This window comes from Cibotium barometz, chromosome 51 (assembly GCF_041138505.1).
Source record: "Cibotium barometz isolate CiBa-2024 chromosome 51, ASM4113850v1, whole genome shotgun sequence".
In the NCBI taxonomy this organism is placed as follows: Eukaryota; Viridiplantae; Streptophyta; class Polypodiopsida; order Cyatheales; family Cibotiaceae; genus Cibotium; species Cibotium barometz.
The window spans coordinates 18,803,058-18,827,855 of record NC_141096.1 but is presented as its reverse complement, the minus strand read 5'-3'; the positions used below and the strand labels follow the sequence as shown (position 1 = coordinate 18,827,855).

The 24,798-nt window shown below is 47.1% G+C and overlaps 2 protein-coding genes across 3 annotated transcripts in view; one reads left to right on the top strand and one right to left on the bottom strand.

Annotated features, from left to right (window-relative positions):
- Positions 1 to 24,798, top strand: part of LOC147609391 (uncharacterized) — a 106,306-nt gene that overhangs the window by 54,402 nt on the left and 27,106 nt on the right. The gene's annotated exons all lie outside the window — the stretch shown is intronic.
- Positions 4,421 to 6,690, bottom strand: LOC147609392 (uncharacterized). Its single transcript, XM_086787648.1, has 3 exons — positions 6,217 to 6,690; positions 4,974 to 6,065; positions 4,421 to 4,852 (listed from the first exon to the last, which is right to left on the bottom strand). The coding sequence occupies exons 1-3, from the start codon at positions 6,688 to 6,690 to the stop codon at positions 4,421 to 4,423; spliced, it is 1,998 nt and encodes a 665-aa protein (XP_086643774.1).

The following is a 24,798-nucleotide window of genomic DNA, read 5'->3' as shown; positions in this document are numbered from 1 at the left end:
AGCATTATTTTGTTTCCTTTTCATGATTTACAAACAGACTGCCTTCATGTGGCTGACTTCATATAAATGCTGGAGCAGCTGTAGCTACATGTTTTGGATCCTTAGGATTTTAGTGTGGCATCAGAGCGGTAAGTTCAATGGGAAGTGTAAATCTTTTCTATCGAACTTTTTAAAATTGTGAAGTTAAAACCAAGCACGTCAAGCTGCTTGTGACTCTCAAGAGAAAATAGCCTTAAAGAGGGAAGATTAGCAGATGTTTAGACTTTGAAAAAGCAGAGAAGTAAAAAAAAAAAACATAAAAAGGGCAACCAGTGTAGCTGATATCAAAAGATAGAGTCACGAGTTCGTGAGTAAAGAAAGAGTATTTGAGCAGCTCTTATGGGGTTGTTGTTTTCGCAACACTATAGGAAATGCTCTGACACATGGGTCTCCCTATCCCCATCCCTGATTTTCCATAACTATATAGTTGATCAAAGTAGCCAGATGAAAGATATCCTAATGAGCAGGTTACACATGCATTTTTTTCTGCAATCACCTTGCATTGCTTTTTTCCCCCCCTTTCTCTTTGGATCTTATGAACAAGTCTAGTGGGAGGCCCCGCAAAGTTGTGTACATGGGAAGCTAGCTTTCTAAAGAAGCTATTTATTTTTAAGGTCCCATAGTGTGCTATATTTAAGACAAGATACATGTCAGGGATAGTTGACTGCATCTTGTTTCATTGTACCATAGTGGGTTATATTTAAGAGGCAATGGGAACAAGATACATGCTAGGTATAGTTGACTTCAGCCTATTTCATTTTCTCCCAAAGCCATAAGTTGCAGCATGCGATGCCCATGACCTCAAGAGAGGGAGGGTCAATGTGCCACTTCTGTCCTTGACGGCCCCCACGATGCAGACCCGCTGGAGAGGAGTGGGGCAGTACCGTTGGAGAACTGATGTGAGCAGATGAGGCTGCTACCTCCATGGTGATCAATGGGAGGCCTTGGGACCCTTGGGAGGAGGCCATCCAGGTGTTGTCCGGGGGGTTGACATGAGGAAGAAGCCAGTTGGAGGGGATGGCTGAGTCGATGGCGTGGCACATACTGGAGACACTGTGTAAACCCTAGAGGTGTTGCTGCTGGGTCTGCTCGTGCCTCGGGGAGACGACGGACGTGCCTGCAGGTCCCCAAAGTCTGAGCTGGGCTAGAGCAAAGTCTAACCCAAGAGTAATGAGATTGGGCCTTGGGAGGCTGAAAAGAGGGTTCCAGGCTATGGGCTGGGGATTTCGGTCCTCCTCAGTGGATGGGGGAGACTAGATCAGAGCTGGGTGGAGGGCGCACAAAGTGCGGAAGAGGCTGGCGACTAATCATGAAAGAACGCGGAACAGCAGAGCACCACGTGCAGAGCAGAAGGCCAACAACCGGCGGGGTCTCCCCCCACGTGAAGATCCCGTGAACCACCATAAAGGTGGGGGATGAGGGAAGACCAATGGGCATTTAGCCCTATATAGAGGGATCAAGTTGACCCCAACCCACTATGTGGGATAATACACTACCACATGGCAGCATGAAGAGAAGGAGGGCAAGAATCCATTCCAACACCTCCCCTAGGTACGAAGCCCGATGCCATTTAGGAGCTGACAAGGCTCCGATACCATGAAAGAGCGCGGAACAGCACAGAGAGAGAGAGAGAGAGAGAGAGAGAGAGAGAGAGAGAGAGAGAAAGATTTTATTAACGTCTTCCAAAAGACTGAACTCGGCCTATGAGACAAATCAATGTACTTGTATGGGGTATCCTCTGTCATCCCAACAAAATGAAAAAGTACTGAACTTAAAAAAGCTGAATCTGGGTGTGTAATAAGTACAATGAGTGAGTGGGGGAGGGGATGGAGCTCTACTACTAGGAGAATGCAAAGCTATATGCATGGAGTATACAATCATGATATGCAACCTAGCTAGCTCCATCCTGTACCATACTGAGAGAGAAAGAAAGAAAGAAAGAAAGATATATTAACGTCTACGAGAGGCCAAAGTCGGCCTATGAGACAAAAAATAATACAACTGTGTTCTTTCGGTCATCGGAAGAAACGAAAGAAAAGAAAAAGTGTGCATGTGTTTGGATACAACCATGAATCATCATGGATTGGTGGAGCCCATATACAAACAATATAAGGGGGGGCGGGGATGTGGATGGAGTGCTAAGGCAAGATGCATCTCTATATGCTGAAGGGGTAGTACAAGCATGCTATGCAGATCTATGTCTAACTCCATCCAGTGCCATAAGAGGGATATAAGATATCATACATCGCCGATGCTGAGGCTGTGAATGGCGTGAACATGTACCCTGAGTCTGAATGAAAGCGAGCTAGCCTCTCCTGTGTCTCCATCTGGTGTCTCATTCGGATAGCTGCTTTCTCTCGTATGGGGTCCCGAATTACCCACTGAAGGGCCCCGTATCCCGTTACGGGAATAGTATTTGCTTTTATTACTTTGAAGAGAATGACTTTGGACTGACGATAAGCCAAATGCAAGATCTTAGAGGACCAAGAGTCGGGCTGAACTGTACACGGCTATAGAAGCACCAATAATGACCGATCTGGAGCCTATGCACTCTTCCCAATGGAATGTAGGAAGGCTGCAAATCTGAGGTTGAGATGTGGATTGTTTGGGCTGTTCTAGGCTATGTATGAATGCTGTAAATGAATGAATGCATGTGGGTTACCTTCACCGGAGTGCTGTAGAGCGAAACGATGATGATATGAATGCTGAAAACTGGTTCTATGCAGAGAACGCAAGGTCCCCTGAGGGCTGAATGCTGTTTGCTGCTGCGTTTTACTGTTGGAGTGCTGTAAGCTCAAGCGTTTATGCTCCAATAGCTGAAGGATGAAAACGCTGCTCCAAAACGCTGATGCTGTTGGGATGTATGGGCTGAGTGTTCAATCATTTTATGCTCCTTGTGCTGAAGGCTCAAACGCTTGACTGCTTGATGGCTGAATTATGAGATATATATGAATGATGGAATGGCTGAACTATTTATATGCTCAACATGAGCAAGTCGGCTGGCTGAAACTGGTCGATTGCTTCGTCTTGCCAATAAATGCATAAAGGTGATAATAATATGGAAAAATGCTAAATAAATACTAATAAATGTGGAAAAAATACCAGATAAAGTTCTAATGCTTTTGCAATGGTCTAGATGGTGTAAATGCATATGGGAGGTATGCTATGCAAAAATGCACACATGTCTTGATGCAAACTCTAAGGCTTCTATGACATCTATATGCATGAATGATTCTCTCCAAGTGGGTTAAGGGACTTTAATTGACTGACTGACTCACTATGGCTGAGGAATGACCTACGTAGCTCGTGCCTGACATATCTTGGACTGAGGATTACAATGGGGTCACGACGTACGACAAATATCAATCCTAAAGGGTTCTAATTGTTGGATTTACTTAGTTAGTAAGCTAATCACCAATAGATGTAGTGATAGCTTGTGGCAACACTAAGTTATACAGCAACACATGACTAAGTTAGAGAACACTCAATGATGAGCCAAAATGGTGACAAGAGCCAAAGTTCACAAAGTAACACTAAGCTTGAATTAGACACAAAGTGCATACAACAATGCTGGAGCTCTCACTAGAGAAGGTGTAGAGACCATGCTTTTATAGGCCCTGAGAAGGGAGGTGCCTAGATCAAACCCACTTGCCCACTTGCCCCTCTCATGCCACCTAGATGAGGTGCCTTGAATGATGGTCAATGACCATGGGTTACAAGCTAACTCATGGTTTACACCTTAGTCCATACACTAAGCATAAATGTATCTAAACCATGGATACACAAAGTAATGGATGTAGATCAACATATTCTCAACACCCTCTCTTGATCTACATACATACCACGCAGGGTGTGTAGATTAAGGAACCATATAGGCACTTAGTACCACAAAGAAAAATACTTTCACAAAGAAACTAACTTTCACAAAGGAATTAAAAGGTTCAATCTGAATCAACAACCAGATTAGCTCCCTCTTCAGATTGGACTTTGCCTTTGTCTTTGTCTTTGTCGGTGTTGGTGGAGGTTCGTTTCTCTTCATCCTTTTTCTTTTTCCTACAATCTTTGATCATATGCCCCCATAGTTGTCACGGTACGAAAATACGATACCGTACGGGAATATTCGGTACGATATGAAATTTCGAGATACGGTACGATAAAATACGGTTTTTTAAATTAAAGAACACCTACAAACATAGACATTTTCAATTTGGAAGGGTAGAGTCTAGAGAAGTTGTTTCAAACCAAAATATCATTAAAAACAACTAAACAAGTTTGAAGTGACAAACAAAAGTACATAAAGTATAGAGGTGCGATGCGATCATGCGCGCTAGGCTAGGCGCGAGTACAAAAAGAGAGGCTAGAGCCAAGGCCCAAGGAGAGACTAGACAAAGGCATCACTATCAGAGCTCTTGCTGAAATCAACCTCATGAGAAGAGGATACATCAGTGGCCTTGCCGAAGTCGCCATCGCTAAGAAGGTTTCCCTCATCATCATCGAACTCGGGCTCTCTAAGCTCATGTGAGAAGCCAAAGGGAGCATCCTCATCTGCAAGAGCGAGTGTGGAGCTACCCGATCCACGCTGCACATAGGTATGCACTATGTCCCTGGGAGCACCGCGAACCGTGCATCCACGGCTTCCTACTTGCACTCCTCTGCCACTACCTCCACGCCCACGACGAGTGCGAGTAGGTCGTCGATCAAACGACTCGAGCTCTCGATAGATCTCTGCATAGATCCTCTCCTCCTCCTCATCCTGCACTTTGTTTACACTCTGAAGAGTGTCCCCTGTGAGCTTGAATGCATCCACATTCACCTACATTGTACAATGATCAAGTGACAAGCAATGTATTAGAATTTGGTTCCAAATTTCAATAAACATTGAAGTTTGAAATTTGAATGCTTATAACTTATAACTTATAAGTTGTAACTTATACCTGTCTCGCCGATTCCATCTTTTGCATTGCGCGCAGCATACGCAAGTTAGCACGGCAATACACTAGCCGCTCTAACTGTTGCGTGCTCAAGCGATTACGTAACTTCGTGTGTACAAGTGAGTAGGAACTCCAGCTCCTCTCACATGCACCTGAAGAGCAATCCTGAGCTAGGATTCTCAAAGCCACCTTTTGGAGGCTTGAGAGCGCATACCCAAATGTCTCCCACCAAAAGAGGGGCTTCACAAGGGATTCCGTCTTCCAACAGGTAGTAGATGCAAACGCGGCTCCTCCCCTTTGGTCATTGTAGCTTATGAGCTCCTCAAGGAACTTCCCATGGTGATCCTCCGGCAATGCTTTGGGCAAGTAAGCATCTCGGGCTTCAAGTAGCTCCACGTTGGTGAAGAGGGCGGGTGATTTGTAAGCCGGATGCAATAAAGCGGCAAGACCATGGATAGGTCTTCGCATCCACTTCCATCTCTTCTCCACAATGGCCAACATACCATCGCGCTTCTCCTCGTGGATCGAAGGAGAAACTCGTAACTCTGCTATGGCCTCTCTCATGAAGTGAACAAGAAGGCCCATGGTGGCTCCCTCCATGTCGGTCATCCGCAATACCCTATAGAAGGGCGTGACCGCAATGACAATAGTGCGGACCGACTGCCAAAACTCCTCCTTTAGGCAAAGCCGTTGCATGGCTTTGGCCTCCGTCGATTCTCGCTCATCCCACTCATTCCACATTGTGGAGACCACTGTTTGGCGAAGGGAGGATTTCACATCGTGGAGGCGCTCCAAGAGGAGCCACATGTAGGCGAAGTGTGTAGATGAAGGCTTCTTCAATTCCAACTTGCTATGTTCGCGGAACATGGCAAGCACCTTCACCTTTGTGGTGAAGAAGGTGACAATAGAGATAGCTTCGGTCATTACTTCCTTCATCCACACTAACTTGCCCATATCCTCCATGAGCAAGTCAATGCAATGGGAGGCACAAGGCGTCCATACTATGGAGGGATAGTCCTCCTCGAGCAACTTCCCCATCCGACGGCAATTTGAAGCGTTGTCGGTGATGACTTGCACCACATTCTTCGATCCAACCTACATGTCACAATGCATATGAATGGATGCAATGAGCATATGCGGTATGAGACTTGAGTCATGACTCATGATATAGCCACATATGATCATATCACATATACTAAAGCCTAAACTTTAAAGACTTTAGTGCAATTTGAAAGTTGAAACTTACCTCCATGATGGCTTGCTTGATATGGCGATATATGAATGCACCCGATGTTTTCCTCCCCGCCTTTCCGGAATCCACGCCCCGCACAAAGTATGTGCCAAGAGGGCAAGAGACAAGTATATTGATGATGCCTCTCTTCTTCCGGTCACTCCATCCGTCGGAGAGGATGCTACACCCATACTTGGACCATGCCGCCCGCACCGGATTGAGAGATCTATCGATTCTTTCCCTCTCGTCCACAAGCCTCTTCGTGCGCATGTCATGATAGGAGACGCCGGTCCATCCTTCACATGGGTCCACATTTGCAATGGCTTTCACCATTGACTTCCATTGATCTACCTTGAGCACATGGAATGAGAGATTGCACTCAATAATTGTGCGTGCAATCTCTATATCCGCTAGCCGTTGCCGTTCTTGGAGATGTGATAGAGAAGAAGAGAACCCCCCGGTGGCTTGGGCTAGAGTGGCTTGCCTCATGGGAGACTCAAGCCTTTGTCCCTTTGAGGAGGCGGAGGCGGCACCGATGGAGGCGGCGGGGGAGGATGTATCACAAGGCGGGGAAATGACCTCATCATCCGCCCTTGAGCTTCTACCACTATCATAGTGAGCACCCAATCCACCCTTGATCTTGTTGAAGATCTCATCGGATATAGCAAGGGGGACTTCCTTGCATGGCGCAACTTGCCCCCCCACCTTTCCAACATGTTGGAGAAGCCTAGTAACTCCACTTGTGTATTGTTTGCCACAATACTTACAAGTCCACCTATATGACTTGGACTTTCCATCGGCTTTCTCTACATGGATAGCATGCACATTGAAGGCTTCATTCTTCTCCCTTGTCATTGTAATAGAGAGAGAGAAGTTAGAAGATTCAAGAGATGGATAGGCTTGAGAGAGAGAGAGAGAGAGAGAGAGAGAGAGAGAGAGAGGCTTGAGAAAATGAGAGAGTGAGGCTTGAGTCTTGACTCTTGAGAGAGAGAGAGCCTAAAGGCTTGAGAGAGAGAGAGGCTTGAGAGAGGGCCTATGGGGGAGAGAGTGGCTTGAAAGTTGAGAGTTGAGAGAGAGAGAGAGAGAGAGAGAGAGAGAGAGAGAAGGGGGCTTGATGGTCACTTGAGCAAGACTCAAGAGAGGGGGGGGCTTGATGGTCACGACTCACTTGAGTAATGAGAGGCTAGAGCTTTGAGAGAAGCTTAGGGGGTGGGCATTTTATAAGGGCATGTAGCATGTCCAATGGGCCAAGCAAACACATGGGCCACAAAGCATGCCCAAAACGGCCAGCAAACAGCTACAACAACGGGTATAAACGGCTGCAAAACTGCGTAGTCGGCGGCGGCGCAACGGCTAAAAACGGGCAGATCTTGCATATCATACCGTACGATATCGTACGAATTCGTACGGTATCGTACCGTACGAATCGTGCCGTACGAACAGGTTCGTATGCGTACGAGAAACAACCATGTATGCCCCCTTTTTTGTAGTAGTAGCAGATTCTGGAAGCCTTCTTTTTATCCTGGCCTGCAATCAAAGCCTGTTCACCCAATAGTTGAGGTGCAGTTGAAGACAATGAACTTTCCTCCATTTTTGTTTCCTCTAAGATTAAAGAGGATGCTGCTGAAACAAGTGTAAGGTTAGGTTGATTAGAAATGACTGAAATACATTGATCAAAATTCAGAAGCATACTACATAGAAGCACAAAGACAACTTTTTCTTCTGAGATTGTAACTCTTGCTCCAGAAAGTTGGTCGATGAGACACCTAAGATCATTCATAAGCGTGGCAATGGATGTCTTCTCAGCTTTTTCTAAGCTATAAAGACGTTTCCTGAGAAACAGTCTTGCTGTAGCATTGGTCTGACCAAAAATTATTTTTAGTCGAAACCAACCTTCATGAGCGCTAGATGCTGAGCTGACCTGATGGATTTGATTATCGCTAAAACCACTTATAATGAATGATAGAACTTTCGCTCTCTTCCCATTTCTGTACTACCTCCGGATTTCTTGTTGTGGGTTTCCTTTCAGTCCTACTTGCAACACCCCATAGATCTTTATCTATTAAGGTCATTTGCATTTTGATGGTCCACGTGTGATATTTGGTACCATCAAAGCGGTCATTTCTATCAAAGAACCGACCTTGGTAAGTTGACATTTGGCCACAAAATCCCTCTCTAAGACAAATACCCTTTATAGTTTTAGGGTTATTACAAATATGTTGTTTTTACCCAATTTCACTAAGTACCTTCACCATATAAGTGCATATTTTCAAATAGAAAGGGTGAAAATCCCAAAGTTTTAGCTAAGTAGTAATAGTGAGATTTGTATGATTTTTTGATTTTGGGTTTTTTAATTTTTATCTTTTTGCTTTTGCGGTTCCTTGACTCACTAGAGCTAGGCTTCGCATGAGTCCTTTATAGTGATAGGACTATTACAAAAGATGTTCTCTCACAAAGGAACCCTTCCACTTAGTTTGAACTACGTAGCATAAATGAGGATGTATACAACTGCATGTGCACCTCCCCTTAGTTAGATGTAAAGCCTTTAGTGAAATGTAAAGGTTAATAAAAAAAAAACTTTCAAGGCTTAAATTAGTAGTGTCTTAGCGCTGGTTGAAGAAGGCTGTTGAAGCCGCGTGGAGAAGATTGATGACGGTTGGTGAGGCCACGTAGAGAAGATTTGGCCACTTCTCCAAATTAGCTCTGGTTCTAGCTGGCACAGCAAGGACTTCGGTGACGGCGGCCCACTGAGATGCACCTCAGAGCTGGCAGATAGGATCTCACCTAGACAGAGTCGCCTTCAGTGCAGTGGCGCAGCGCAATACCCTTGGCACCGTGGAGCAGCACCTTCACCACTGTAGCGCGACACCATTAGCACCTTCAAAGCTTGATTGTGTGGAGAAGGAAGCAATAGAGCCGCCACGCTCGTCTTCTCTATAGACAGCACCCTTTGCACTTCAAAGTCGCAGAAGAAGACTGCATAGGTCTACGCCATCACAGCTTTGGATTCTCACACTACCAACAGTTAGGTTACTGTTACACAGCCTTAGGCAGCAGGCCGCAAGCTAAGGATTGCTAGTAGCTCAGGTAAAACTAGTAGTGTAGAGGAGACTTTGCATTATTGATGAGAGAAGGAATAGCTTCAGACTCACTTGAAGCTCTGCTTGCAGATCTCACTTGTCACACAGGAGGAGGTGTCAAGAAACTTCACCTTATGCTTGGGAGTTTCTAGAACACAGTTAGCACTTCTCTCTCATTAGAGCTTTTGATAAGCTAATATGATACCACAGAGTATACTATCTCACTCTCTCTTTCTCACTTAGAATTAATAGAATAATCACAAAGGAGTTGCTTTCCACTCTCTTGTGCAACTCATGTGAGTGAAAAATGGAGAAATCTCTTCACAAAGTGACGTTGCTCCCTCTCTTCACAAAGTTATGTCGTCTTCGCAAACAATGGAAACTATCTCACGCTTTCTCTCTTGCTTGTCACTAGCATTAAGAAATGAAGATAAATCACTCAACCATTAAACTTACTAATGTGATCATCAACACCCACAATGGTGTTTCCCAACAAAACTCTCTCTAATGACTTTGCTACTAGTCAAAGATATAAAAGAGAAATGTTGCTAAGCACAAAACTTATTGCAAAGGTTAGCACCTAGCTATTAACAAGTCTTCTCACCACTCAAGTAAGAATTCCATACTCACAAAGATGCTCCTACTCAACTCACAAGTAAGATGCACTCCCATGGAAAGGAGTTCTGATACCAATTGTTGGATTTACTTAGTTAGCAAGCTAATCACCAATAGATGTAGTTATAGCTTGTGGCAACACTAAGTTATACATCAACACATGACTAAGTTAGGGAACACTCAATGATGAGCCAAAATGGTGACAAGAGCCAAAGTTCACAAAGTAACACTAAGCTTGAATTAGACACAAAGTGCATACAACAATGCTGGAGCTCTCACACACTAGAGAAGGTGTAGAGACCATGCTTTTATAGGCCCTGGGAAGGGAGGCGCCTAGATCAAATCCACTTGCCCCTCTCATGCCACCTAGATGAGGTGCCTTGAATGATGGTCAATGACCATGGGTTACAAGCTAACCCATGGTTTACACCTTAGTCCATACACTAAGCATAAATGTATCTAAACCATGGATACACAAAGTAATGGATGTAGATCAACATATTCTCAACACTAATACTGTACAATGTTGCACTGATGATGATGAGCCATCTTGTCACCATGCACTCCAGTCCAGAGTGCATGTGACAGCCCATCAAGAGGTGATATACCACATGGTGGCGAGGAGGACACGATTGGACACAACAGCCCGGCTGGTGAGGGAAAGGCGGATTGTGCTCCAGTATAGAAATTTCCTCCGAATGCTTACTCCGTCGTGATGTCTAGCCAACCCTATAGGGTACCCAAGGTAGCGTACTGAGGTGCTTGGAGGAATCTACTGAAAACCTGTATATTGGCCTCCAAGCCGGTGTTGGTGCTCTACTGACCTAGAAACCACATGACTTGTATTAGTTGATCCAAGCTCCCGAGGACCGAGGTGAGGCATAAATCCTCGACCGCTGCTATGAAATAACGAAGGTTGCCCTCTGATCCTCAAGGTATGTTGTAGTATCATCAACGAATTCAGAATCAAGGAGCTCCTCGAGAGTGTGAATGGGGAGATGAAGACCCTGGAGTCCCGTATCCTGTGCTTGGAGGTAAAAATGTATGGCCTCTGCTACAAAGAGGAAGAGAAAGGGTGCTAGCGGACAAGCTTGCCGCACCAAACACGAGATGGTGAAGTGGTCCCCTCGCCCGCCCTGTATGAAAACGTGACTGTGAGCATTGGAGTACAAGGCAAAACCCCCCTGAATCCAAGCTGGAAAGAAGCCCAGGGGGAGCACGGTCCCCTCCAAAAAAGCCGAATCCACCCGATCATAAGCCTTCTCAAAGTTGAGAAAGAGCACGGCTAGGTCCTCGCCTTGCATCTTGGCTATTGTTGTGGCCTCCCAAAAGGTGAAGATGTAAGATGCTCCTCGTTGGAAATTTCGGAGTTAGTCTCCAGTCTGGTCAGGTGTTCTTAGTAGGTGTGAACACCCTCTTATTAAGAGTCATGATAAGACCCTTGTGCCTGTAAAAGCATGGTACATGGTGGTTGTTTTATCACTCAATAATACAATCATTGTGTTGCTATGCAATCTCTTGCTTGGATGCTCTCTCTCTCTCTCTCTCTCTCTCTCAGGGAGGAGGCTCTGGGGTTGAGCTATCAGGTATTACTGTCCATGTTATGCTTTATGCTGATGACATCGTCTTGGTATCCGACACGCAGGTTGGGCTTCAAAGACACCTTGTGGCTCTTGATGACTTCTGCGCACAGCAGGGGCTCACAGTGAACCTTGGGAAAACCAAGGTTATGATCTTCCACACTTCACCCGCAGTCAGGAGCCACACTACTCTCACATTAGCAGGAGGGAGGGTCGAGGTGGTGAGCTCTTATGTTTACCTTGGCATCACATTTACTAGCTCAGCTGGACGCTTCTCCATGGCTCAGGCAGTCCGAGACAGAGTGACCCGGGGGTATGCAGCTCTTGCTGGCCTTGAGCGTCAGTGTCATCAGGCACATTTTCAGGAACCCCGCATGAAGGGGTGGCTCTTTGATACATTAGTGACACCAGCCTTGATGTATGCAGCAGGGCTTGCAGCCTCCACATGGGTACAGCTGGAGAGACCACAGATCTTGATGCTCTCGAGGATGATACGCAGCAAACCATCCGTCCCGCACGACATTGTTCGAGCTGCGTTTGCTGCACCACCTGTGGCAGTGGAGGCATTGTTCCAGACGATCTCCTTTATATACAGGATGAGGGAGATGCCCATGGAGAGATTATCCCGCCGAGCTTTTGAGGCATCCAGACAGCTGGCCGAGGCTGGACACACTAGATCTTGGTATGCACAGATGCTACAGTGGTTCTCCCATCATGGTATAGACATTGAGAGGTTGCCACCTTTTCAGTATGATCAGTCTGCTCCACGGGGTTACCTCTCTCTCAATGAGAGGAACAGAGTGATGAGACAGGACATATGGCAGCACTACATACAGGAGACATGGACAGCACCAGAGAGCCCACTACCACCGAAGATGCTGTATTACAGAGACCACTTTATGAGCATCTTAGGGGATGGGTTTATACATCGACCGCGGTACATGGATGTATACATGCCACACAGCTCTCGTGTTGCTATCGGACAGGTACGAGTCTCATCACATCAGCTAGAGATAGAGGCTGGGAGAGTGGCACGGGTTCCTAGAGCTCAGCGGATATACAGATTGTGCCGCGAGGAGGTGGAGACTGAGGATCACTTTGTATGTAGATGTAGAGTTCACCAGGGGGTCAGAGATAGATATGCAGGATTGTTTGAGGAGCACTCTTCACTACATCAGTTGATGGAGGCCTCGGACCAGCGACAGCTTGGCAGACTACTACTAGAGCTTCATAGTTCTCGAGAGAGACTCCTCCAGACACCCGCTCCCACTAGGGGTGAGAGACAGTCCCAGCTCACAGATTTCTTCTAGAGAGCTATGCTAGTGCCAGCTGATGTACCACGTGGGGTGACCGCACAGAGAGCAGAGGAATTGAGAGCCAGGAGGAGATCTAGACAGACTGGACATAGAGCACCCGGACTCCGTCACCGAGAGATAGCAGCTATCGGAATGAGACACCAGATGGAGACACAGGAGAGGCTAGCTCACTTTCATTCAGACTCAGGGTACATGTTCATGCCATTCACAGCCTCAACATCGGCGATGTATGATATCTTATATCCCTCTTATGGCACTGGATGGAGTTAGACATAGATCTGCATAGCATGCTTGTACTACCCCTTCAACATATAGAGATGCATCTTGCCTTAGCACTCCATCCACATCCCCACCCCCCTTATATTGTTTGTATATGGGCCCCACCGATCTATGATGATTCACAGTTGTATCCAGACACATGCACACTTTTTCTTTTGTTTCTTTTCTTCCGATGACCGGAAGAACACAATTGTATTATTTTTTGTCTCATAGGCCGACTTTGGCCTCTCGTAGACGTTAATATATCTTTCTATCTTTCTTTCTTTCTTTCTTTCTCTCTCTCTCTCTCTCTCTCTCTCTCTCTCTCTCTCTCTTTGTCTCTTCCTCTCCATCTCTGCCCATCACCATCATTACCATGGGTTGAGCTTCCATCTCCACCTCCATATCTCTCCATGATCTTGGCACCATGGAAACCAATATGGTTGTAACATGCGCAAGCTTTGGGGGAGATCGGTAACTTCAATGCTCAGAAATCAGCACACTTGTCGTGACGAAAATAACGCACAAAACTGAATGTAGATGTGTAGAAAAATAGAGAGAGAGAGAGGGAGAAGAGGACACAGTATTGGGTCCCGAATACCCTCTGTAGGCCTCCCACTACGAATGGTGTATTTGCTTTTATTAGAATGATGCAAATCTGAAAATAAAAGACTGAACCTGAACCTTCTTGGCTGAGGAGGATCCTCTGCCATCTGGAATCTGGGAAACGGAAGGAGAGGGAGGAGGAGATGGAAAACGTGGAGCTGGAGAACGGGTGCGCTCTTCCAAAGCCAGTATCTGCGCCTTCTGCTCTTCCAACTTTGTACTCTAGTCTGCAATTGCTCGCATCATCTGTTGGAATGTTTCTTTAACACTCATGCCTGATGCCCTAGCTGGGCTGCCTGGTGCACTTAGGTCCCAAGGTTCTTGGCTTGGTCTCTCTCATCGTTGAAGCTCGCCATAGCAGGAAAATGCACCTCCTTTCCAGAGTGCAATCTGACCAACCATCCACTATGTGTGCGGGAGACCTCCGGAGGCTGAAAACCAACCGTCCTTCGAGGGACAGGAGTCACTCCGAAAGGGGTGGTCCACCGGAGTCTGAAAACCAACCACACGAGCGAGAAAAAAATTCTGGTTTCTTGTTGAATCTTTACACTTGAAGTAGGCTCTGATACCACTGTAACATGCGGAAGCTTGGGGGGAGATCGGTAACTTCAATGCTCAGAAATCAGCACACTTGTCGCGATGAAAATAACGCACAAAACTGAATGTGGATGTGCAGAAAAATAGAGAGAGAGAGAAAGGGAGAAGAGGACATAGTATTGGGTCCCGAATACCCTCTGTAGGGCCCCCACCACGTATGGTGTATTTGCTTTTATTAGGGTGATGCAAATCTGAAAATAAAAGACTGAACCTGAACCTTCTTGGCTGAGGAGGATTCCATGCTGCAGTAGTGCATTTTTTTTTTCCCTTTGTGTGTTCTCTCCTCTTTCGCTAGTCATCATGTTGCAGAGGTGCGTTTCATTTCCCTCTCCCACCGTTTCAGTATAACATAGAGGCTTATCATCATTTGGCCATTTATATGGTTTCTCCTAGTTTCTCATGCCCAAATGTGGCCAGTTTCTCGCATTCAAATGTGGCCAGTGTGTGGATCCAAGTGTTATGGTCCCAATTCCGGGCCTTCGGATGTGCTAGATTCGTGCCTGGAAATGCCAGTGATGTACATGTTCCATGACTGGGAGATTTGTCCATAAATCAAGTGTACATGCACGCATGCTCGACATTGTTTTCGCGTGACCTATATTCGTGTGCTTTGCCTTCTATGAATGTCCAGTTCATGGGCCTAGGATGCCTACCCGTGAACCTTGCAAGTGCCTTGTATTTTGTGGCCTGTGAACAGGTGGTAAGTATGCCCGAAACCTTTGTTTATTGTATTGAGCTGTCATAAGGATCTTAAGAGTTCAAGTGTTGCTAGATCACGATACGGTGTCCAATACGAGCTTACACATTGAGGGGTGTATTACATTGGTATCAGAGCACAGTTGATTTCCCTCTCCTTAGTGGGGTAACGATCATGTGGGATTGGACACCGCGTTGATAGCACACTTGATACTGTGGACAGCCAAGCAAGATGTGAAGAAGTGTCCAACTCTAGAGGGTACTCTAGTGCTACACATGCCTCAGATGCATCTCGTGGTCGATATGTGGCAAACCATCGTGATCCGAATGTGGTTTTGGTGGGACAGCCGTCTCGTGGCAAGGAAAAGGTTTATGAAGAGGAGCCCGATGCATTGAGGGCTGAATTGTATCGTGTGAAGGGGCAGTTGTTGCAAGCAAGAGAAGAGGGGTTGAAGCTTCTTCATGAGAACCCGTAGGTTCACAAGCTCATTGAAGCCACCAAAGCTGAATCCATGGTGGACCGTACTTTTGACTCCATGGTTAGGGAATTGGGAGTGAAGCCAAGGGAGTTGGCCCTTCTTATCTTATACGCAATGGAGATGTAATGGAAGGTGAAGTGGGTGTTCTTAAGTTCAAAAAGCCTCCTCGCATAGAGCCGGGTGGTGCCATTTCCCGTTGTCACATGTGGAAGCTCTGGGAGCCTTCTTTCAGCCCTAAACACCATATGGAAACATGCTGATGCAAAACGCATGCAAGAGAGAGAGAGAGAGAGAGAGAGAGAGAGAGAGAGAGCTGAGTATTCAGTATATTCAAAATGTACAAAAAGGTACAAGTGTCTTTGCAGCCATAGGCTGCCTTCTTGAAAAGGCAGAAAACCTAGTTTAAGATCCTATTCTATGACCCAGCCAAGCAAGGGCTGAATGATCAAAACAATGAGCAAACTTTGTCTTTTATAGGCTGGAAATACCCTATGGACTGGCCGACTGCTGGTCGGCCAGGTCCGGGTCCAAATCCATGTGATTCATGTAGCCGACAGGTTCTTCAAGTCTCTCATATTCTGGCCGACAGCAACACCACATGTTCCATCATGTAAATCCTTGCCAAAAAAGCAACTCATGCTCCTAAACTCTAGTCTTCATCTGTCTTTATTTGGTTGCTCTCCTCAGGATTAGCTCTAAGCTCAGCCAATGCATGTCTTGCACATGACATCCTTCTCTGCTAAACTTGATGATGGGATTCCAATTTGTATTCTTGGATGACTGTCATCATCCCATTATCTATTCCTGGAGTCCCTTTGTTATCCTTCCTACTCTAGCAACCTTTTCATTGAAAACCCTACCCGGTCTCCAAATCCACTCTAACTCTGATGACGAACTATGCATTTATTCCATCCAGTCTCCATTCCGTTCTTGCCCTGTCCCTGAACACTTTCTTTGGTCTTCTTTCCTGAGAAATGAGTTTGGCACTCTCACTCTACCCCTTGGAGGATCATCCTCCCCTGGAACCGTTGCGTGAAAGCCTTTCATGGTGTGCACCTGACAGGATTGCCATCCCCTTATGCTGTGGAACACCACCAATCAACCTCCTGGAAATTCTTCCATGTCTTGTGTTCCTTGCCTTGGGCCTCGTACCTGTGCACTTTCTTGTACCTTGGACCTGCACACCTTCATCTGGGACTGAATTAGTGTTTAGCCTTGCTGAGCTTGATGTTGAGACAAAGTTGCCTGATTCCCACACCACCACAAGATCAAGACACAGGCGATGGTTTCATCCATGCACGATCTAGTAAGGGTGGGTGGGACATGGGCGGCAACTATATCTTAGAATCAGCTTGAAGCTCCGATACCAATGTCATGTGTGGAAGCTCTGGGATCCTTCTTTCAGGCCTAAACACCATCTGGGAACATGCTGATGCAAAACACGTGTAGAAGAGAGAGAAGAGAGAGAGAGAGAGAGAGAGATAGCTAAGTAAATTCATAATGTACAAAAAGGTGCAAGTGTCTTTGCAGCCATAGGCTGCCTTCTTGAAAGGGTAGAAAACCTAGTCCAAGATCCTATTCTATGACCCAGCCAAGCAAGGGCTGAATGGTCAAAACAATGAGAAAACTTTGCCTTTATAGGCTGGAAATACCTTGATGGACTGGCCGAAACCTACTTGAACTTCTATAAATTGCTCACTCTATCTATATGGGGAAAACCTAGAACCAATCTTGTTTGAAGAGTTGGTTGGCTTGTTGCTACAGGAGGAGAAGAATCGGAAGAACAAATCTTCTAGCATGCGCGATAGTGATGGGGCTTTTGTTGCCCAAGACAAGGACAAGGGAAAAGCCAAACACAGTTTTCAGCCAAAGGCTTATTCGGGACAGCCTTCACAAAAGGCTAAAAATGATGGAGGCAAGTCCAAGAGAGAGGGCAAATGTCACTACTGCAAGAAGCCAGGTCATTACTTGAATGAGTGCAGAAAAAGGCTTGCAAAGGAGAAGAAAAAGGAAAGCGCAATGGTTGTAGATTCTAATGACAAAAGCGTTTCTCTATTCGAGTGTCAGAACAAGCTTGCTCGCTTCTGACCCTAGCTCCAAAGAAAAAACATGGTTGTGGATTCTTCATCACCTACAGGGAAAGATGATACGTTAGTAAATCTTGTGCAAGATGAGTGGACTTTTCTTACTTGCTGTTATGATGCATCATTGGAGCATATGTCTCTCAGAGTCAATGAAAGACACGACACATGGTATTTTGACAGTGGTGCTTCTAAACACATTAACTCACGGAGGGATTTGTTTAAGAAGCTTATGGCTGCTTCTGAAGGCAAGCGAGTAACATGTGCAAACAATTCTTCTTATCCAGTTCAGGGTGTTGGTGAGGTGATCCTCACAACAACAGATTGTGGAGAATTATGTCTTCCAAATGTATTGTATGTGTCGGGGATTAAGAAGAACTTGTTGTTCGTCTCCTCTTTTGCTAAAAGAGGATATGCAGTGAACTTTGAGGACGACAGATGCACAATGAAAGACTGTGAAGGTGGCTATGCATTGGTCATTTTCGGCACATTGTACCATGGGTTATATCAGCTTGACAGGTTTGACAGGAGAGAGCATGATGCTCATGTGGTTACCACTCTTACACCTACCATGCACGAGGCAGAATTGTGGCATGCTAGGTTTGGGCAGTTTGATGCTATTGCAAAGGCATAAAATGGTACAGGATATGTCTCATGTAGAGCTGCCACCAAAACATGTATGTGAAGGGTGCATATTGGGTAAGATGCACATAAATGCAGATCCTAGAGAGGGTACACGGGAGCCCAGCTTGCAGTTGAGGATCCCAGAGAGGGTACTTGCAGATCCCAGTCTCGCTGAGGACATTGAGAGGATCTGGCATGATAGTCAGTGCTCTGACCAGGATGCAGCGGGCCAGTGTGCCCAGAGACTCATTGATCTTAGCTCTTTTCTACACGCTGCAGCTTTGACACGACTGGGAGAGATTCGCGAGCGGGAGCAACGGCTGAGACGCAGCCTTGCTTCGCTACAGCGCCTTCAGGAGCAGCAGCCTGCATGTGAGTGGGTGGCGTCCCAGCTGAGCCAGGCACGCCAGGAGGTTAGAGAGGTAGAGGAGCAGAGACATGAGTTTTACTATCGTCGTCAGGCCTCTCAGTGGACGCAGCTTGGTGATAGAGTGACTGGGGAGTTTTTTGAGATCACTGGACCCCATCATGCGCGAGCAGAAGTCCGCCAGCTTGGTAGACCGGATGGATCGGTAGCTACTGAGCTCGGGGAGATCAGAGCCATTGCCATTGCTTTTTATAGTGACCTGCTTTCAGCAGAGCCAGCCACTGAGGATCGAGATGTTTGCAGACAGACTGTGTGGGCCCATGTGCAGAGGAGGGTCACAGACCATATGCGTACAGTTCTAGGTGCGCCTCTGTTAGAGATTGAGCTTGCCGAGGCCTTGAGGGTCCTACCGCGACATAGTTGCCCAGGGGAGGACGGACTGACGCCGGCCTTTTTTATGCGCTATTGGGACCTTTTGGGGCCAGGCCTCCGCAGGGGCTTTCAGCATGTTTTGGACACTGGGGTGATGCCGCAGAGCTTTTCAGAGGACTTGATCTATCTTATCCCCAAGGGGGAGGGAGTATCAGATGACATTCGGCATTGGAGGCCTATTACGATCCTCAATACTGTCTACAAGGTCTTAGCAAGGGCCTTGAGTTTGAGGATCCAGCCCTTCCTGGGGGAGTTGATTCATGCTACTCAGACAGGATTTGTCAAGGAGCGCAGTATCCTTGACAACATCTTTACTTTCTGGGAGGCGACGGCCCGAGCTAGGTTTCTTGGCGAGGACTTGGTCGTGATGCTTCTCGATTTTGAGAAGGCATACGATCGAGTTGATTGGGGATTCTTAGAGGGCACTATGCTTCGCCTGGGCTTTGAGCCAGGATGGATCAGAGGGGTGGCAGCTCTGTATTCCACAGCTCGCAGCCAGGTGCTGATTGCAGGAGGTCGGGGGCCGAGTTTTGAGCTGACCAGATCAGTCCGTCGGGGGTGTCCTCTCGCCCCTTTCCTTTTTCTCTTCTTTGCGGAGGCTATGAGTATGTATTTGACGGCAGAGGAGGTTGGTTTGAGAGGACTTCAGCTCCCAGTCCGGGGGGAGGATTTGCTTAATGCTGAGTTTGCAGACGACACGGGCTTATTTTTGCATGGCCATGAGGCCAATCTTATTCGGGCTGAGCAGTCGCTCCAGGTTTTTAGTGCTGCTTCGGGAGCATTGATCAATTGGCGCAAGACAGTGGCCTTTTGAATCAGTAGTGCTCCCACTCCGGCATGGAGCCCGGACCCCGGTTTTAGATGGATTCCTCCAGGCACAACAGTGCGGTATTTGGGGTGCCAGATTGGCCTCGATTTGTCACCTGAGCAGCAGATTGCCCCGCTTCTTCTGAGCATTCGGAAGAAGCTATTGTATTGGAGTACAGCTCGACTATCCTTGGCTGGGAGGGTGGTGGTGGCAAATCAGGTGCTGTTAGCGACCATGTGGTACATTACGTCTTGCTGGATTTTCTCGAGCTCTTGCATCAGCCAGGTACAGAGGCTGATCAGGAACTTTCTGTGGTCTGGACGGGACGGTCAGCCAGCTCGGGCAAAGGTTGCATGGGCAGTTATTACACTTCCGCTGGCTCAGGGCGGTTTGGGCATTATAGATCCAGTCGATCAGAGTAGAGCCTTATTGGGGAAGCTTATTGTTCGGGGGTTGCTTCCAGGCGCTGAGCCTTGGAAAGAGCTCCTCTTGCAGCGACTGCAGGCTCGGGCGCCCCCTGCAGGGGGTACTTGGACACCAGAGATTCGCTGGATCTTCATAGAGATGAGGAGGACAGGCCTCAGTAGAGGATGGGAGGACAGATTTGCTTTGAGTATCCTGAGAGCTTGGGAGCTGCTGAGACCGGGGCTCTCTCAGCGGCCTCCTTCTTGTGTTGAGGAGCGGGCCAGGCAGCGGCTCATCTGGAGCCCAGCGGTTCGTACGGAGCAGGGTCATATGCTGGGTTCTCGGCCTCGTCTAGCTTGGGGACCTTTAGCGGCAGGCCCAGCTCGTAGTTTTGGAGACTGGCAGGCTTTCTGCAGTCTACCAGAGGAGATCCAGGTGGAGAGGCTGAGTCACTTCAGAGGGGGGTTGATTATGAGGGATGATATTCAGGAGGCACTTACAGAGGAGTGGTTCACACCTCTCGAGCCAGTGGCCCCACGGTGGATGGGAGCCTTTACACAGTTGGAGATCCTGATTGCTGTCAGAGCTAGCACTGAGGATGGCAGGTGCCTCTACTATGAGATTCAGGATGAGGGCAGACTCCAGAGAGTGGAGGTGGAGTCGCCTTTGGTTGCAGAGTGCACCTTTCAGAGGATCCGGGTAGTGGCTGCCGCTTCTCGGAAGTGGCATATTGACCCCGACCTTGCTGATGTGCTCCCGGATTGGCGCATATGGGCATATGCAGCGCGCCCCTTGGCCCGGCTACAGTGGGACCCCGGGGAGTACGAGTGGCATGATCCTTATGCATCCCTTGAGGCCACAGAGATCACCTTTTTCCAGTATACTGTTCGGCTGGGACGGCATATTTTGACGGCGAGGAGGACGGTTTCTCCAGCGGCAGCGGGGCATTGGCGATTGCAGGGACTCTCAAAGGAGTTCCTGGAGGATTTCTGGGCTCGGCTCTGGGCTAGTCGACAGGCCCGCAGGATCTCGGCTTTTCAGTGGCTGGTCGCCCACAGGGGCTCAGCAGTTGGCACTTGGCTTGTTTACAGTGGTCTTCCGGCGGCCTGCGTCCGATGCGGCCACCCTATGGAGACACAGAGACATTGCCTTTGGGACTGCCCTCAGGCACAGCAGATTTGGCTGCGGATGCTGCGTATTCTGGCCCCCCTCTCTCCAGAGGGTATGTTTACGTGGGGTGCCGCAGCTTGGTCGACTTCGTCAGGGCCTGCTATGGGCTATGAGATGGAGCAGGGCAGTCAGGCCATCAGATTTATTAGGGGCCAGCCTCGCCTGGTTCCGGCACCGGATTTCTCGTCCGCCAGCTGGACACAGGAGAGGGATTTACGATGGGAGCTCCTCAGCAGCCTCACCATCTGGTTCACCTGGAGGGCCCGGTGCTTTACGGCCTTCGAGGGGATGTCACTATTTGGGCATTCTCTGCGCTTCAGGCCTATGGACGAGTTCTGTAGGATGGACTGGCATCTTATGGTTGGGGACTTATGTCTACACCGAGAGCCAGTAGGCTGGATATATGGGTTGGGATTGTGTATCTGCGCCCAAATCCAGAGTGTGGTACCACGGACTACAAGCTAAATGAATAGGGAGACTGTTCAATGCATCCTTGCATAACATGTTTGCAAGTTAAAAAATCCTGTCTTTGCATGAACTATTTGATTGCATGCAAGATTTGTTTGTGTAGTTCACATGTAGGGGACGCCCTCTTGTGAACCGTGCGAGTGAAACTGTATTCTGACCTCGTTTGTGGGCTGTAGACAGGTGGTAAGTACACCACTTTACTTTTTTTTATGAGTTAAAGCAATGTATTCTTTGTTTTGCAGGTCCACACTTTAATAAGTGTGTCCGCCCAAGTTATAAGTGAGATTGGGCGTCCACACTTCATTAAAGCTCGGGCGGACAAACTATAAGTAAGAATAGACTAGAATTTCCTTCCGGTCGGCTAGGCGAGTGTCCAGGCACCCTTCCCACTAAATTTGTGTGGAAAAGGGATGGTTATGGACTGGGTGGCAGTATGAGGACCTGCCACCATGCTATTACTCATTTTGAAAATTACCTCTCTCTACACTCTCTCTCTAGAAATAGGCGCCCCCCTTCAAGAGAGCCTATTTTTGTTATTCTCTCTAACTTTTTGCTTGGTGAGAGTGCTGATTTTCATTCCCTCTTGCTCCCAGCTCCAATGGAAAGCTTGAGGATTCTTCCTTTCACAGTTAAGCCTCCAGTTGCTCACCTTTTCACTCTATCTCTCTTTTCTAAATGAATATGGAGTCTCCTAACCATTCTACCGCCCCCAAATTCTGCTGAAACCCTAATTTTCAGAAACCCTAATTCTGCAGAAACCCTAATTTCAGAAACCCTAATTTTGGAGGAAACCATACCAAGCTGTGCCCCTTACTCATAGGCATCTAAAGAGCCCAAAATGCCCAATTTTGGACTCATATAACCTGCTTAAAACCCTAAAAATCAGAAACCCTAATTTCAGCCGGAAGTGGAAAACGGTCTCATTCAAGCTGTAGTTCGTCCGCACGGAGGTGGAGCTCGACATTGATCGTCCAATACTTGGTAAGAGCATTTTGCAAGCAATTTTCAATTTGAGATTCGAATGCTTTGTCAATATGGTCTCCTATGTCTCGGTCCTGGCACACACATGTGTATGTGTATGGATGCCAGTGGAGCATAGCTGCGTTTGACAAGCTTCAAGGAATCAAGGAACGAAGCTACTCTCAAGTGAAGCTATGGATTCCATCGTCTACGACAAATTTGTTTGCAATGCTGTTTTCATGATCATGGATGCACTTGAACAGTTTGGCATGTGAATGCCCGTGAGGCTTGTAACAGTTTTCCTTGATAATAAAACCTATTACAAGGGGGGTCGGCCCTTTCCGGCCCTAGTGCAGTGTGCAAAATAAAATTCAGCTTCTTACTCTATTATGTTGCGCCATTTAAAATTGTTTAATTATGTTAATAGCTTAAGTGTTTGCCAAGATTGTGCTCAACCCCGACCGGGGGAATCTCAGGGGAGATTAGAGCCACCAGCAGAGACTGTTCGGGGGATTTGGCAGGAGTTGATCCACACCCTGCGTGGACAATACGACCGCATCCGGGGAGACTCGGATGAGGCGATCTTACGGCGCCAGGCCTTTCACACCACTTGGCGCTGCGGCCCGTTCTACACCCTACACACGGGATCCCCCCGTTGGCACTACAGGCCACCTGTTTGGCTCTCCCCCCCCCCTATTGTATGATTTAGCCGCTCAGTTCTTTATACTGATGCTTGTATTTTGCAGCACCTAGGGAGAGTCTCCCGGGCTGCCATGATGTATTCACTGCTCTTCTCTCTCTCAGGAGCAGGAGAGATCTTTTGTAGCCCTACGGGCGCTTTTATATAACTAATGAAAGGATCTTTTCTCGGAAAAAAAAAAATGCAGATCCTATGCGGACACCATCTATTGGAAAGCATCTATACTTTGTAAACTTTATTCATGACTACTCTAGATTTGCTTGGGTGTATCCCTTGAAGGCAAAATCTGATGTATTTGCATGTTTTCAGCATTTTGTGGTACAAGCTGAAAATCAAACAAGTTGCAAAGTGTAGACCTTGCGTATAGATCGAGGGGGGGAATACATGTCCATTGCTTTCAAAGCATTTATGGCAGAAAAATGGTGTTGCTTAGAGAAAGAACAAGTCTTTGATGGAAATGGCTATTTGCATGGTTAAGGCAAAGGCTTGCCTCAAATTCTAGATGGAGGCAATAATGTGTACTACACATGTGTTGAATAGATGCCCTACCAAAGCATTGAAAACCGTAACGTTGTATGAGGCCTGGCACGAAAGGAAACCTAAAGTTCATCACTTTAGAGTTTTTGGATGTATAGGTTATGCACATGTACCTCAGCAATTGAGAGGTAAGCTTGATGACAAAGTAGCTAAGTGCATATTTGTGGGTTATAGTAGTGGTAGTAAAGGCTACCGTCTCTTTGATCCTTCCACACAAAGGATTTTGGATAGCAGAGATGTTGTATTTGCTGAAAATTCAGACCAGCCATTGGCTGAATTTTTTGGACAGCCACCTTCGGGCCCACTTAACATGTTTGAAGGACTTCTCCCGTTGGGAATTGATGGCTCAACAGATCAACCATCAACTTTGCCTAATGGACAACATTTGGGTGCTCAAAATCAGCCCATGAATGAGCTCATTACACCTCAAAATGTGGGGGAAGCAGTGGAGCAAGAGCGGATAGCAACGAAAGAGGCTAGAGTTGTGCCATGTTGGCTGCTCCGTACTTTATAAGAGAGCAAACTTTCAGCTCCACTTGGTAGCAGGACTCAGGTTGGTTCACGTAATGCAGCAGATGTTGCTTGCATGAGTATACTTTGTGATGCAGATGAGCCAGATTCATTTGAAGAGGCTCATGAGGACGAGCATTGGATGCAAGCCATGCAAAATGAGATGAATCCTGTCCATAAAAACAGCACATGGGATTTGGTAGACTTGCCTGCAGGCAAGAAGCCCATTGGCACAAAGTGGATATACAAGTTGAAAAGAAAGTTTGATGGTACCATTGACAGGTACAAGGCCAGGCTCGTGGCCAAAG

Coding starts and splice junctions, on each gene's coding strand:
- LOC147609392 (XM_086787648.1), bottom strand. CDS start 6,690: ATGAGGCAAGCCACTCTAGCCCAAGCCACCGGGGGGTTCTCTTCTTCT. Junction 6,066..6,216: donor TCAAGCAAGCCATCATGGAG/GTAAGTTTCAAC, acceptor TGTGACATGTAG/GTTGGATCGAAGAATGTGGT. Junction 4,853..4,973: donor AGATGGAATCGGCGAGACAG/GTATAAGTTACA, acceptor TGTACAATGTAG/GTGAATGTGGATGCATTCAA.